We start from the raw sequence: 16,423 nt of genomic DNA, 5'->3' as shown, positions 1-16,423 counted from the left end.
TGTCGAGCTTCTTGAGTGTTGTTGGAGCTGGCAAGTGGAGAGTATTCCATCACAGTCCTGTCTTGTGCCTTGTAGATGGTGGACAGGCTTTGGGGAGTCAGTTGGTGAGTTACTTGCTGCAGGATTCCTAGCCTCTGACCTGCTCTTATGGCCACAGTATTTATATGGCTACTCCAGTTCAGTTTCTGGTCAATGGTAACCCCCAGGATGTTGATAGTGGGGGATTCAGTCATCATAATGCCATTGAATGTCAAGGGGAGATGGTTAGATTCTCTCTTGTTGAAGATGGTCATTGCCTGGCACTTGTGTGGCGCAACTGTTACTTGCCACCTATCAGCCTAAGTCCGGATATTGTCCAGGTCTTGCTGCATTTCTACACAGACTGCTTCAGAATGGTGCTGAACATTGTGCAAATATCAGCAAACATCCCCACTTCTGACCTTATGATTGAAGGAAGGTCATTGATGAAGCAGCTGAAGATGGTTAGGTCTAGGACACTACCCTGAGGAACTCTTGCAGTGATGTCCTGGAGTTCAGATGATCCCTTGCTGCTTCTTCTGCCTCAGCAGGACAGTGCTGTGGTATTGTCAGTAGTCTGTTTGCATTGGTGGGTCCCTCTTGGTGTCGGTGTCCTACCAGAAGCTCACCATGCCATTTATCTCTGCCTTTTGTGAGGCCTTGCTGAGTGCAAAATAACTTCTGTATTTCCACATGTAATAACAGTTCCTGTACCCTAATTTATTCTCTGCAGCACTTTGGGGCTTTTTTGAGACATAGGCGCTATACCAATTCAAGTCTTCCTTTTTTCACAAGGATGGTCAATTGTGATTTACGTTACTCAGCAAAATTAACTAGCTATTGATTGAACATGAGAAATTAAAAGCAGGAGTAAACCATACAGCCCCTCAAGCCTGCTCCAACATTCAATATGATCGTGGCTATTCTTCTGCCTTAACTCCACTTTCCTGCCTATTCCCCATGTCCAGAGAATTCCAAAGATTCACAAGTCTCTGAGTGAAGAAATTTCTCCTCATCTCAGTCCTAAATGATTGATAAGTGGAGATGGTTAGATTCTCTCGTTGGCGATGGTCATTGCCTGGCACTTATGTGGCGCGAATGTTACTTGCCACTTATCAGCCCAAGCCTGGATATTGTCCAGGTCTTGCTGCGTTTCTACACGGTCTGCTTCAATATTTGACGAGTCACGAATGGTGCTGAACATTGTACAATCATCAGCGAACATCCCCACTTCTGACCTAATGATTGATGGAAGGTCATTGATGAAGCAGCTGAAGATGGTTGGAATTAACATTGAAAGAACTCATACATAGTATTATACATTCGTTTAATGCTCAAAAACCCAGCAAGGAAAGTATTCAAACTGTGGGCTAATGAAAGAAATCAAAGATTGCATAAGAGCAAAGGAAGAGGTGTATAAGGTTGCCAAGAAAAATGGTAAGCCTGAGGATTGGGAATATTTCAGAATTCTGCAAAGGAGGACTAAGAAAAAGTTTAAGAAAGGGAAAATAGAATATGAGAGTAAACTTATGAGAAACATGAAAACTTACTGTAAAAGCTTCTATAAGTATGTAAAAAGGAAAAGATAAGCAAAGTCAAATGTGGGTCTATTACAAGCAGAGTCAGGAGAATTTATAATAGGGAATAAGGAAATGGCAGAGAAACTAAACAAATACTTCATGTCTGCCTTCACAGAAGAAAATACTAAAAATCTCCCAGAAATAATGGAGAATCAAGGGACTAGTGTAAACAAGGAACTGCAAGATATTGATGATAATTTTAAAAAAGTACTAGAGAAATTAATGGGACTTAAAGTAGATAAATCCCCTGGACCTAATGATCTACATCCCAGAGTGTTGAAAGAGGTGGCTGTTGAGATAGTAGGTGGTCATCTTTCAAAATTCTATAGACTCTGGAATGGTTTCTGCTGATTGGAAGGTGACAAATGTAACCCCATTATTTATGAAAGGAAGGAGTGAGAAAATCGGGAACTACAGGCCTGTTAGTCTAACATCAGTTGTCGGGAAAATGCTAGAATCTATAATAAAGGATGTGATAACAGGACACTTAGAAAATAATGGTAGGATTGGGCAGAGTCAACATGGATTTATGAAAGGCTCTGTATATTTAACAGCACAGTGCAAGAGGCCAATTAATTCAACAGTAGCTCACTAGAAATAGAAAATTTACAACTCCGAAGGAGGGCATTCAGCCCATTGTGTATATGCCAGCTGCAAAAGAGCAATCCAGCCTAATCCCACTTTGCAGCTCTTGGTCCGTAGCTCTATAGATTACAGCACTTCAAGTACATATCTAAGTTTTTTAAAAATGCGATGAGGGTTTCTACCTCTACCACCCTTTCAGAGAGTGAGTTTCGGACCTCCACCACCCTGTGGGTGAAAATAATTCTCCTCAACTCCCCTCTAATCTGTCTGCCAATTACTTTAAACCTATGCCCACTGGTTATTGACCCCTCGCTTTGGAAATAGATCTTTCCTATCTACTCTATCTAGGCCCCTCATAATTCTGCACATCTCAATTAAATCTCCCCTTAGCCTCCTCTGTTCCACAGAAAATAACTCAGCTGATCTAAACTTTCCTCATAGCTAAAATTCTCCATTCTTGGCAACATCCTCATAAATCTGCTCTGTACCCTCTCTATGCAATCACATCCTTCCAGTAATGCAGTGACCAGAACTGTGTGCAGTACTCTTGCTATTGCTACAAAGGTTTTATTTCTGTGCTCAGAACTTAGAATTCTGTGTGTTTTAAAAAAAAACTGAGAAAAGGATTTTTTTTGCTCAGTGGAAGACACCTGTCAATAATTGAAATTCCTGCAATGTTTTGAAAGGAATTTCATATCGAGTTGAATTTTATGGGTGTTTTGAAAGGAAGTTGAATTTATACAAGGATAGGAAAGCCAGGAATTTCAAGGAAACCACAGGGGTTTGACCTTTCTTCAGAGCTGCTTTTGAACCAGGAGGAGACACTATGCCTGGACATATGACCATGTTCAGGAAGGTTCTTTTTTCACTTTGGACCCTTTAAAAAGCCTGTGAATTGGACAAAGGGTAGGCATTTGAAATCTTTGCTTGGCCTGCCTGTAACAAGAGAGAAAAGACCCAGAAAAGTGCTATCCCTCTCTCAGTAAAGGAGACTCGCATCTCTTGAAAAGGAATCCTGCATTTGAAAGGTGGCGGATTACTGTTGCCTCCAATCTCTGAAGAATTTCTGCATCCAGTGAGATTCCTGCTGCCTCTTGTGTTCTATGAAATCCTGCAATCTAAAGAAATCGACTGCTAGACTGCTGCTTCAAAACTCCAGCAGACCTGTTGCTACATCCCTGATGGAAGACCTATGTGACGTCTGCTGCAGTTAAATTGCCAATAAGACCTACCCATCACAGACTGTTCATCAACCTTGTCTGGAGTGACTTTGAGTGGCATCCAACTATTTGACTCTAGGACACTTCACCGTACCAAAAACATCCTACCAGAACATGAACCTCAATTATATTTTTTAAATTCCTTCTATTCCTAAGAAACAGCTGTAACTCAAAAATCCTTTTTCCCTGGTTAACCAGTTTCTTTTTGAATGTGTGTGTGTGTGTGTGCATGAGGGTTAAGGAATTCAGAGATTTACCTCATTTGTTAAGATCTGTTATTTCTTTTCTAATAAATAGTTAATGTTGTTGTTGTTGCTTAAAGAAACCTGGTTTGGTGTGCTTTATTCTGGGGGAAAAATACAGTGTTTAATTTGGCTATTCTTTGGTCGGTGGGAAACTTTATTCGATATGCTATGACCTGTGGAGTAGTGGGACTGAATTAACAGTGCATTACTCCCAGCTTGGTCATAACACTATGGCCTAACTAGTAATTTATAATGTTCTAGCATAACCTCCCTGCTCTTACATTCTATGCCTCGGCTAATCAAAAAAAGTACCCCGTATACCTTCTTAACCATCTTATCTCTGTCCTGCTACCTTCAGGTATCTGTGAACATGCACTCCAAGGTCCATCTGTTCCTCTACACTTTTCAGTATCCTACTCTTTATTTCCGAGCCTTGTTTGCCCTCCACAAATGCATTAACCCTCACTTCTCTGGATTGAATACCATTTGCCACTAATTTCCTGCAGACAACAGCTATCTTCCTCACTGTAAACCACACGACCAATTTTTGTATCATCTGAAAACTTCTTAATCATGCCCTACATTTAAGTCTAAATCATAGGAACATAGGAGGAGGAGTAGGCCATTCAACCCTTCGAGCTTGCTGTGCCATTCTAAATCTTGGCTGATCATCTACCTCAATGCCATATTCCCGCAATATCCACATATCCCTTAATGTTATTAGCAATTAGAACTCTATCAATCTCTGTCTTGAACTTACTCAATGACTGAGCTTCCACCACCCTCTGGGGCAGAGAATTCCAAAGATTCACCACCCTCTGAGTGAAGAAGTTCCTCCTCATCTCAGTCTTAAATGGCTTGCCATTTATTCTGAGATTGTGTCCCCTGGTTCTGACCCCACAGCCTAAGGCTCGAAGACATGAACATCAGCAGCCGGCAAGGCCAAGAAGGGTCTGGTTACGCCAGAGAGTCCACAAGACTCACATCACCTCCCTCCAGATTATCGAGCAACACTCAGCGAAGAGTACGGCTCTCCAGGGAGGTCGTCACAGGCCTTCTGCAGGATGATTTGCAACCAATAGGAGTTTATGGCAACCTATGCCTGTGGCCCTAAAGATAACTGTGGTGCTCAACCTCTACGCATTGGGATCTTTCCAGGGACCTGCCAGGGACATATGTTGGGTCTCCCAGGCCATTGCATCAAGGAGGAGACCGACGCCCTGTTCAAGAGGGCTGGTGATAATATGCACTACAGGACTGACCTTGACAGTCAGGCTGAGAGAGCCATCAGATTTGGGGTGATGACTGGATTCCCACAAGTTGACGTATGTGATCCCATCCCTTATTATCAGCACTACCCCACCTCCTTTTCCTTTTTGCCTGTACTTCCTAAATGTCGTATATCCTTTAATATTCAGTTCCCAGTCTTGATCACCCTGCAGCCACGTCTCTGTAATGGCAATTAAATCATATCTATTTACTTCTATTTGCGCCATCAACTCACCTACCTTGTTGCGTGCATTCAGATAGCGTACCTTTAATTCTGCCTTTCTAACAATATTCTATATTTTGACCCTGATTGGTTCTAGCATTTGTTTCTGCTGCTTTCCACTTTTATTCACAGCTCTTCTACTTCCCATAACCAGCTTTGTTTCTCTCCTATCTGAATTCCCTTTCAGGTTCCCTACCCCGACAAGCTAGTTTAAACCTTCCCCAACAACACTAGCAAATCTCCCCGTGAGGATATTGATCCCAGTCCTGTTAAGTTGTAACTAGTCCATCTTGTACAGGTCCCACCTGCCGCAGAACCGGTCCCAATGCCCCAGGAATCTAAAGCTCTCCCTCCTACACCATTTTTCCAGCCACGTGTTCATGTGCTTGTGGTACTGGGAATAATCCTGAAATTACTGCCTTAAATGTTCTGCTTTTCAGTCTCCTTCCTAACTCCCTAAATTCTGCTTTCAGAACCTCATCCCTCTTTCTACTTATGTCATTAGTACCAATGTGGACCATGACTTCTGGCTGTTCACCCTCCCCCAAAAGAATGTCCTGCAGCTGTTCTGTGACATCCTTGTCTCTGGCACCATGAAGGCAACAAATCATCCTGGAGTCATGTCTATGGCCACAGAAACGCTTGTCTGTTCCCCTATCGAATCACCTACCATTACTGCTCTTCCACTCTTCTTCACCCCCCCCCCCCCCACCTTGCAGCTGAGCCACTTGTGGTGCCACAAACTTGGTTTTTGCTACAGTCCTCTGACGAACCATCACCCTAACCAGTATCCAAAACGGAAAACTGGTTAGTGTGTGAGATAGACTCAGATGACTCCTGCACGATCTGCCTGGTCTTTCTAGATGGCTTAGTGGTCACCCATTCTCTCCCTCTGCGGTGTGACCACTTTGTTAAACGTGCTATCCACATAATTTTCAGCTTCACAGATGCACCACAGTGACTCAAACCTCTGTTCGAGTTCAAAAACGTGGAGCTCAAGTTTTTGTAGCTGGAGACACTTCCTGCACATGTGATTGTCTAGGCCACATGAAGTGTCAATGACTCCCCACATGTCACACGATGGGCATTCCACAGAGCCAAGCTGTCCTGCCATGACTTAAAGCTTGCTTTCAGATTATTTAAACTGGAGACTAGATTGATTCATACCATTGATAATCATCTATAGTCATTGATATATACCACAAAAAGGATGTGATCCAGTACTGAGCCTGCAGAACCCCACTAGAAACAGCCTTGCAATCACAAAAATACGCCTTTTTACCCTTTGCTTCCTGCCACTGAGCCAATTTTGGATCCAACTTGCTGCTTAACCTTGAATCCATGGGCTCTTATTTTTTCTGACCAATCTGCCATGTGGGACCTTGTCAGTAGCCTTGCTAAAATTCATGTAGTCTACTTCAAATGCATTCCCTCATTGATCCTCCTTGTTATCTTCTCAAAAAAATGTAATCAGGTTAATCAGGCACAACCTTCCCTGAACAAATCCATGCTGACTTGATTGATCTTTGCCTTTCCAAATGACTATTAGTACTATATCCAGATTTTTTCCCCCAATAATTTGCCCACTAAAGAGGCTGACTGGCCTGTAATTACTCAGTCTATCCATTCCTTCCTTTTTAAACTATGGTACAACATTAGCAGTCCTCTGGCACAATTCCTATAGCCAGAGAGGATTGGAAAATGATGGTCAGAGTCTCCATTGTTTCTTCCCTTGCTTCCCTTAGCAGCCTGGGATACATTTCCTGGCTATTTATCCACTTTCAAAGATGCTAAGCCCCTTCGTATTTGCTCTCTCTATATTTATACCATCCAGTATTTCACACTCCTCTTCTTAACTACAATGTTTGCATTGTCCCCTCTTTGGTGAAGACAGACTCAAAATAGTCATTAAGGACTATGCCTTAAGTTACCTTTTTGGTCTTTTATCAGCCCTACTCTATCCTTATTCTCTTGCTCTTTATGTATTTTATAAAAAATGAGTTTTCCTTTTTTTACATGCCAATATTTTTTCATGTGCTCTCTTTGCTTCCCTAATTTGCTTTTTCACTTTCACCCCTGCACTTTCTATAGTCCTCTAGGCTTCCGACAGTATTGAGCTCTCAGTAGCTGATATAGCTTCCCTTTAATGCCTTATCTTACTTTATGCACTTTGACAGCCAATGGGGGTCTAGATTTTGGAGTTCCACCCATTTTCTTTCTGGGAACATATTTCTTCCGATCAATGCAAATTGGTTCTCCTCCATTGGAACACTGGAGGATGCACTGTTCATTTGAGAATGCCACTGACAGAGGGAGAACCAAGTAGGAGGTGAGCCACTGCACTGTTAGTGTGTATGAGTTAGAGGCTGAAATTCTATTGACTATATTCCTGGGCCAAGTGCAAAGTAAAGACTTTTTGGAGAATTACTGAGTTGCTGAACAATGGTAGGCCATGCCCTATAGTAAACAGTTGGTTCTCTCTGTTGTCAGGATTTGCAAGACGAACTGGGTAGAGAGAAGTTGCGGACCCAACAGGAAATGCAGGTAGGAGTGAATTCCTTTATATCAAGTACTCCATCTCATTGAGACTGTGTGCCTTTCAGTTTTCTCACTTTGGCACCACCAGTGCAAGTGAACACAGATTTAATACCAAGAGATGCACAGACTGAGCTCGAACACTGTTATTTAATTCTACTTTTTATTTTTGACTACTGAATTCACCCAGTTATCTCCTGAAAGTGTGTAATCTGATTCAACAACATTTACAACACAAACTAGGTCTGGTATATTATTTTTAGTACAGTAAAACAGCTTTGTTTATTTTGCATAGGAAAAGCATGAGACCAGCTGAATCTGCATCACCATCAATTCATAGTAACACTTTGTTTAATTCTTTCACTGGGTATTTCTAAGTAGAAAATATTTTTAATTAATTTGTCCAGAGTGGAGAATGAAAGGGATTCACTTTATTCATAAAATGCAAACTTGGTTTAGTGGTAGTTCTCTGGCCTCTGTTGAAGATGTAGGTTCATGTTCTATTGCAGGGACTGAGCACATAATCTGGACTGAGGAAATGTTGCATTACTGATGGATGCTGCATTTCAGAGGAGATCTTAAACCATGAAAGTATCTGCTTGTTCAGATGGATGTAGAAGATCCTGTGGCACCATTTAGAAGAGTTGGGAATGGCAAAGGGCCAAATTGTAAGTGCACCCAGGAGATGGGAACAGAGGCATGGGGACATAAAAATTGGGATGGGACATGTCGAACAGGAAGTCCGATGTCTTGATATCCCATCCCGATTTTGTGGAGGGCGGAGTTCCGATGTGAAGTGGCTAACAGGTAATTAAGATAGTCAAGAGGCCAATTGAAAGCAATTTTTATGGTTGGGATTGAAATTTATAAATGGCTCTCTTCCTTCATGGAGGCAGGAGAGCAAGGCTGGCTGCCAGGGGAGGCCATTGGGAGGGCAACTATCAACTGCCTGGCAAGGTGGTGAAGAGAGGACATCATGCATTGTGTGATGAGTGAGGGAAATGGTGTCTGAACAGCAGTGAGGGGGGTGCGTTGGAAGGGGTGCAACAGGCAGGTGCCACTTTGGCAAAGCTCACAAGTGGGGGCGTGGGGGGGGGTGGGCGCTGGGAGGATGCGGGCACGTTGCTGCTGGCAGTGAAGGACTAGCATTTGGGGAGAGGCCACCTATTGTGGGCCTCATTCATCCAGGCTTCAGGCACTCCGTTGAAGAGGCGCAACAGAGCGCGAGGGAGGGACAGGCATCTACAGTGGCACCACAACAGCCTATGAACACACAGGTGGGTCAGCAGCAACCTCCAGGTGGAAAAAGGTTCAGAGGGGAAAGAGAGTAGTAGGTACCCTACAGAGAAGGTCCATTGGTTGAGGCTCAACTACCTGTGTACCATGAAGACTCCACCTCTCCAGGGAGGCCATCATTGACCTGTGCTCTATGATATAGGACAAGCTGTGCCCCAGCGTACTTGGTGGAAATCCAATGCCAGTGGCACTGAACTTCTACACTTCTGGATCATTCTAGGGATCCACTGGGGACATGGTCCACTGACTGAGATAGCACACATCAGTGCATTAAGGAGGTCACCAATGCCGTTTCAGGTGGGCTGGCGACTCTGTACTTCAGCACAGATCCCAGCTCTCAAGCTGAGAGGGCCATCAGGTTCGGAGCCATCGCTAGATTCCCCCAAGTGCAAGGTGTCATTAACTGCACACACGTGGCCAACAAGGCTCCTGCACACCAGCCAGTGGCCTTCATCAACAGGAAGGGCTTCAACTTCCTCAATGTACAACTTGTTTGTGACCACTGTAGATGGATCCTGCAGGTCTGTGCACATTTCCCAGGGTTTCCATGATGCCTACGTTTTAAGGCAGTCCCTGGTGCCAGAGCTTTTCTGGCCACCCGCACAGCTTCAGGGATCAATCCTTGGAGATGAGGGCTACCCACTGAGGACATGGCTACTGATGCCTCTGAGGAACCCACACACAGATGCAGAGGAGAGTTACAACGCCTGCCATGGGACAACGTGAGCAGCATAGAGCAGGACATTGGTTTGCTCAAGATGAGATACAGGTGCTTCGATTGGTCCAGTAGAGCCCTTCTATGTCCCGGCCAGGGTCTCGCGTATCGTGGTGGGCTGTTGTGCACTATACAACCTCCCACTGCAGAGGGGGGAGCCAATGAGAGCATGAGGAAAGTGCAAAGTGGACTGCCTCCTCATATCCTCCTTATGCGGAGCAGGAAAATGGACAAGCCAGGCCAGATGAAGGACCCCAGGGACAACAGGACAGTGGCCTTGATATACTTGCAAGGGAGGCTCGAAATGCCCTTATCCATTCACGTTTCCTTTGAGCCTTAAGGCCAGTGGTGACTTGACCAATAAAGACATACCTTTTTATGCAGCCATGTTGCTTTCCTTCCTTCAGGATGCACAGGCTTATTGAATTGAACATTCACGCAGCACAGAGCTGGCCAGGCTCCAGAGTTGACCCCTTGCAGCATGTTGTATCACCCCCAGCCTTTTCACAGAGGCTGGGTTGCTGTGAAGGGCCAAAGGCCTGATGGAAAAGGAGGGAGGTCATCTATACTTTTCAGAAACTATTTAGTCACTGTTACGGTCAGATGAGGAGGGGTCGAAGGCTTCCCTCTTTTCCCTCTCCTTGTTTGACCACAACAGGTTTAATTCTTAAAGTGGATGTACTGGCCAATTCAGTAGGTGTTTGATTACTTGCTTGCTATGATCATGACAAGAACCAATCGGACAGGTTTTCTTGAGTTAACAAAGAAAGAGGTTAACTTTATTGTACCCAAACCAAATTAATAAAATAATAAACAATGCGCCAACTTTTACTCTCACAAACAATCTGGAGGTTTACATACACACACAAATAGGTTACAGAGTGGGGAAAAGTAGATTGGTTGAGTTAGAGTCCATAAAAAAGGTATACAGTCTGTGGAGTTTGGTGATTCAGCGGGCTTCGAGCTGAATTCAGTGGCCCTTAGGCTTTTTTTTAGTTTGAAGAGGTAGTTGACTGGTTGTGTGAGTCTCTTGGAGATAGCGATGCAGATGATTTCCTCCAATGGGGTTTCTGATTGTAGCCAGAGTATGCAAAGGTGATCAGTCAACAAGCAGAATTTGAAAGCTTTCAAGCTGGAATGGAGAGAGAGAGAGGGACTACCACTTAGGGTCTGCTCATGTCAGAGTCCAGTTGCTTCTCTGCAGTAGAGAAAACACCAGCTTTAAACCACAGATGGGGAGGGGCTTGTCACATGAAAGTCAGTCTGATTCAAAACATAGCAGTTAGAACAAAGAACAGTACAGCACAGGAACAGGCCATTCGGCCCTCCAAGCCTGCGCTGAGAAGCCACCGAAAAGTTAGCAGCATTTCTCTTTTTCAAAAAAGAACAAGCAGTTCCTTTAAACTTCCTGGGTCTTGGTTCTTGCTGGGGAATTAGCAGACATTTAGTCTCCCTCCACACAAGTATTGCAGTGTAAGATACAGTGTTGTAAATTAGGTATCTAAATAAAGCTGCCAGCAAAATCATCCTTTTAGCTGGTCTTTTTAAAAAAATGTCTTTTTTATAAAATATACAAGTTCAGATCTCCAATCAGTGGATTAAAGAAAATTATCATTCAACAAAACACATTGGCGTAACAGTCATATTTACAACAGACCCTAACTTGTGCATCTAAAACACACAATCACCTGTAATTCTATGTGTACTTCTTTATTCTGTTACATGAACTCTTATGAGGTGCTCCCACTGCAGTCAGCTGAAGTAGAGGCATGCTGCACACCTTGCTGCCCCTTGGCTAGGGATGATCTTAGTAGTCATCCTTTGGATACTTTGGGCCTAGAGGGCCCCGGCATGCTGAGGGCCTCCAGCACAGAAACAGTTGGCAGGGATGAAGGAGTGCAGCACTTAAGGCCTGGATGGACTCCTCCATTATCCACGCTTAGGCAAGCATAGCCTCTGGCATCTCTGCCAGATATTGCCGGACCACTCGCTATAGCATTTCCCATGATGCTGCAACACCAGATGCACAGCATGAGCCTGGGCTATCGCAGCCTCCGTCACCTGCCCAGGCACATCAAGTCTGTGCTCACCAGGTTGTGTGTCCAGATCTAACCACGAGCACAAACCCACCGAGGTGCAACTATCTGTACTGGTGGAGGGTACAGGAGTATGAGGTGACAATGGACCCTCTGAGGCTCCGTCCTGCTCCCCCGTAGTCTGAGTAGGTACTGCTTGACCTGCATGAGAGAACAGACACCCTCCCGACATAGCACGCACCCCTACATTGCAGACCTCTGTGGGCACCAGATGCCTGATAATTAGCATGGCTCCATCACTGGAGCCATTGTGCCCCATGGTGACCTTACACACTGTCTTGAAGATGCCTCTGACTCAGCGATGCTTCAGCCATCCTGTGGTCCAGCCAGCTCCGTGGCCTCCTCCTCCATCGGGGTTAGTACACTGAGGATGGGCAGCCCATCACCGGTCTTGGACCACTCCAATTGCGTGCAATCGTCTCCTGCAGACAAACAGAAAGAAGCTGTTTGTCACCCAGTGAGAACGATCCCAACACATAAGCTGCTGATTGTCCAGCTGACACTGACGGGGGCACACAGATGCCTCCTGCATGCGGCTCCTTTCCAGGGACCTCATAAGGTTCTACTATGACAAGGGGCTTCCTTTCAGGGTCACTTTGCCATGCCACAGGCAGTTTGCATGCATACCCTGATCCTTTGCCCACATCTGGGGGTTAATCGCTCTCCTCAGAATGCATCTTCCTCCTTTTGCCAGATGCAAGGCCCAAGAGGATGAAGGCACAGACACGATGGGCCAAGTGGCTTCTCTCTGTGCTTTAAACTTTCTATGAATCATGAAGAGTTACTCACTTTCGGAGCCTGGATGAGGTCATTGAGCGCCTTGCAGCATTGTCTGTGATGTTGCCCCACAGCTGCTGACGTCCTCTGCTATCTAAAGCCAAGCCTGTTTGATTAGGCTGCTAGGTCTCCTCCCATCCTTCGGGAATAATGTTCTCCTCTCCCTGGCAGCCTGCAGAAGCACCTGGAGGGGAGGCATCAGGGGAGTGTGGGGCCGTCTGGGGTCTACTCTCATGCACATGTGCTACCATGTTTATCTACATAAGAATAGTGAATAAGTTCAGAATAATTCATCCATGATGTTACGCCAATGTGTTTTGTTGAATGTTCATTTTCTTTAATCCACTGATTGGAGATCTGAATTTATATTGTTTTAAAAAACATTTTTATAAGACAAGCTTTTAGCAAAGTCATCCTTTCGGCTTAAGATGATCACCTAGTTTGCTACACTGTATCCTACATTGCAAAGGACTCTGAGGAGAGAGATGAAATGTCTGTTCAGTCCCCAGCAAGAACCAAGACCCAGGAAGTTTAAAGGAACTACCTGTTCTCTCAGCAAGCAGAGAACTACTGCTAACTGCTATGTTTGAATGACTGACTGTCATGTGACAAGCCCCTCCCCATCTCTGGTTTTAAACTGGTGTTTTCTCTGCAGCAGAGGAGAAACAACTGGACGCTGACATGAACAGACCCTAAGTGGGGGTCTCTCTCTATTATAGCTTGAAAGCGTTCAAATCCTGCTTTTTGACTGACCACCTTTGCATACTCCGGCTACAATCCGAAACCCCGTTGGAGGAAATCGTCCGCATTGCTGTCTCCAAGAAACATACTAAACCAGTCAACTACCTCTTCAAACTAAAAGCCTCAGGACCACTGAATTCAGCTAGAAGCCAGACGAATCACCAAACTCCAGAGACTGTATACCTTTTTTTATCGACTCTAGCTCAACCACTCTACCTTTCCCCACTCTGTAACCTATTTGTAAATGTGTGAAGCTCCAGAGTGTGTGTGTGAGAGTGAAAGTTGGCATGTTGTTTATTATTTTATTAGTTTGGTTTAGGTACAATAAAGTTAACCTCTTTCTTTGTTAACTCAAGAAAATCTGTCCGATTGGTTCTTGCTATGATCATATCAAGTAAGGAATCAAACACCTACTGAATTGGCAGTACATCCACTTTAAAAAAAAAGAATTAAATCTGTTGCGGTCAAACAAGGAGAGGGAAAAGAGGGAAGCCTTCGACTCCTCCTCACTTGACCATAACAATGGTTTGGGACATCCTGAAAATGCAAGTTTATTCAGATAAATTTTCTGTAATGAAACACAGTAAAATAATCAAATGTATTTTATTCATTCCTCAATGACCTGAGTATGTATGAGGACTGTTGGAATATTCATTTGAACAAGCTGCAACTTAAATGCCTTCCAACAATCAGCAAATGCATAAATGACCCAGATAATATTTGGTGGCATTGGTTGTGGGATGAATGTTGGTTTGGACACTTGGGAAACCTTTTTTTTTTAGTTTAATATCTCACCTGAAAACAGGCAACTTTGGCAATCCTTCAATATTGCTGTAAAGTATAGGCCTCAATTACATGTGAGGTTCGAGTGCTACCATCAAGGCAAACTGACACAACACATACGTGATGAGATTGTGCACATGTAGTGTCTGTTTGCTTACACAAGTTATGAGTAATATATCATTGGAACTCCATGCTATATTTAATGAGACAATGGTTTACTTTAAAAAAGGGATCTATCTCTTCTTGCAAAACAACTTAATAGAACCATAAACTGAGGGAGACTGTATGAAACAAATGTCTGATGAAGGTTCAGATCATAGTGTGCTGAGTTATGGGATGGTTATGTTCAAAACTTCCAATGGTCATGTTGTTCCGGAGGGGAGGATAGTTCCTCCAGTGTGGAATTTGATCATGTGCTCTTCAAAAACAGTTCCTTGAGAGGGCAATGCTACACTGCATAAGAGACTACCAGCATTGTACCACTCAAATTATTTTTTTTATACTTAAATTCTTAATGCCTTCGAGACAGTTTTCCTCATTATAGTGTTCCAGCACATTAAGTGAGGGGGCCTGAGGCAGCTGTTATAAGTCCACCTGGCCCTTCCACTGTTCTTATGGTTCAGATCAACAAGTTCAGCTGAGAAAGGAGAATCAGACCTGGAACTTGAGTTTGTCTTAGAATTGTAATGTTTCAAAACTTACATATGTCTTCAGTTTGCATTACTCGTGTTATGAAGGTGCTTCTATATTTTTTATTAAGTATTTGTTTGAGGACTTGTGTTTAAAACTGAAAAGGTTCCACGGATGTGTTTTATTTCTAACCAAGTTTGGTGAAAGGACACTTGAGATATTTGAAGACAACCTTTGCTGGAAATCATGTGCTTTAAGCTCAATAAACAACAGAAGCCTTAGTGACTTGGGGAAAATGTTTACAGAGAAGACACATGTCAAAGTTTATGGAGGTCAGGAGCTTGACTTTGTTTGCGGTTTGGATATCATTATCAGTTCAGTTGGGAGTGAACTGTTTTGAAGACAGTTGGAGATCATTTTGCCAAGGAAAAACCACCCAGCTCACCTCTTTCTCTACCTCTTTGAAGATACACTGCAAAGTTCCAGTATGGGAGAGCTAAAATCCCCAGTGCTGCATCTCTCCTGAGAAGCTGGAAAAACCTGCCAGATTAATTCTCCATTCCACCTGGAAAGAATTGTTTTAGGAAAGATCCCGGTGACCCGTCTCTGTAGATCTGGATGCCAGACCAAAAGGGACAACTGACTTCCTTCCATATCTTCTCTCTTTTTCTTCAAGAATTAGCAAGTATTTGGCCAAAGTATTAATTTTTTTTATTTTTTTGTATCACCTCTGCAGAGACAATTTCTGTATTTTTCTCATTGTGTGTGTTGTGGCGGGAGTGGGGGGGCGGGGGCTGGGGAGGAGGAATTTAAAAAGGGAACTTTCCTATTTCTATCTGTGTGTTAATACTTTGTTTCTTTACTGGATAAGTCTTGTTTGATAAACTGATAATTTTGTTGATTAAAGAAACCTGGTTGGTGTATTTTATTCTGGGATAAAGAGTAGAATGTATGATTGACCAAATCAGTAACTGGGTAAACATTTTTAAAATATATATTGTTACCTGCAGAAAAGTGAGACTAGAAAACACAGTGCATTCCTCCCACCTTAGTCATAACACTAATTTGACCATACATTCCCCTGTGTCACAGTCTGCTACTCCAAACATTGGCTGGACTTTCTCCTCCTGTCTCTCCAAATCCACCCCAACCCAGACCCATTTCCCTGGATTGGGACTCTTTTTTAAAAAAAAAATAAAATGCTAGCAGGATGCCTCCTGCCAAGAGGCACTCACCAGTGTGAACAAAATATCGGTGGTACCACAGCAGGGATGCCACAGAAGAGCCAGTGAAGGACCTCCTTAAAGAGCCCTGAAGATCAATGTGCATCTCCCACCAATGGCCTCAGCTAGGACCAGGGCCTAGAAGGTAAGAAGGCAGTTACCTCATAAGTAGACGGGGCTTTGGAAATTAGCTGCCAGACTGTATTTTAGTCCTATATTTCAGTAAGGGCTGACACCTTAGTGCAGCATTGAAGGAGACCTTAAACCAAATTCCTGTCTCTCTTTCAGTAGTTCATGTAGATTTAAAAAAAAAAATCCCATGGCACTATTTGAAGAAGAGCAGGAAATTCATCCTGTGCCTTGACCAAGACAGATGGATCCTTGGTTTAATGTCTCATCTGACAGAATGCAAAACTCCTTCATTGTACACTTCAAAAAAAACTTCTGACATATTGGGATCCTTTAAGTTTATTGCTAAAATATACAG

The 16,423-nt window shown here is 43.6% G+C and overlaps 1 protein-coding gene across 5 annotated transcripts in view; it reads left to right on the top strand.

The window, feature by feature from the left end:
• The window catches only part of pde4dip (phosphodiesterase 4D interacting protein), a 536,621-nt gene that overhangs the window by 324,071 nt on the left and 196,127 nt on the right, over nucleotides 1-16,423 (top strand). For all 5 annotated transcript variants that reach the window (XM_068037361.1, XM_068037360.1, XM_068037363.1 and 2 more), the window contains one exon: nucleotides 7,631-7,684. In XM_068037361.1, coding sequence (XP_067893462.1) covers nucleotides 7,631-7,684 — 54 coding nt within the window. The remainder of the gene's footprint in view (nucleotides 1-7,630; nucleotides 7,685-16,423) is intronic.

Source organism: Heterodontus francisci, chromosome 8, assembly GCF_036365525.1.
Source record: "Heterodontus francisci isolate sHetFra1 chromosome 8, sHetFra1.hap1, whole genome shotgun sequence".
NCBI lineage: Eukaryota > Metazoa > Chordata > Chondrichthyes > Heterodontiformes > Heterodontidae > Heterodontus > Heterodontus francisci.
This window is presented reverse-complemented; position numbering and strand designations above follow the sequence as displayed.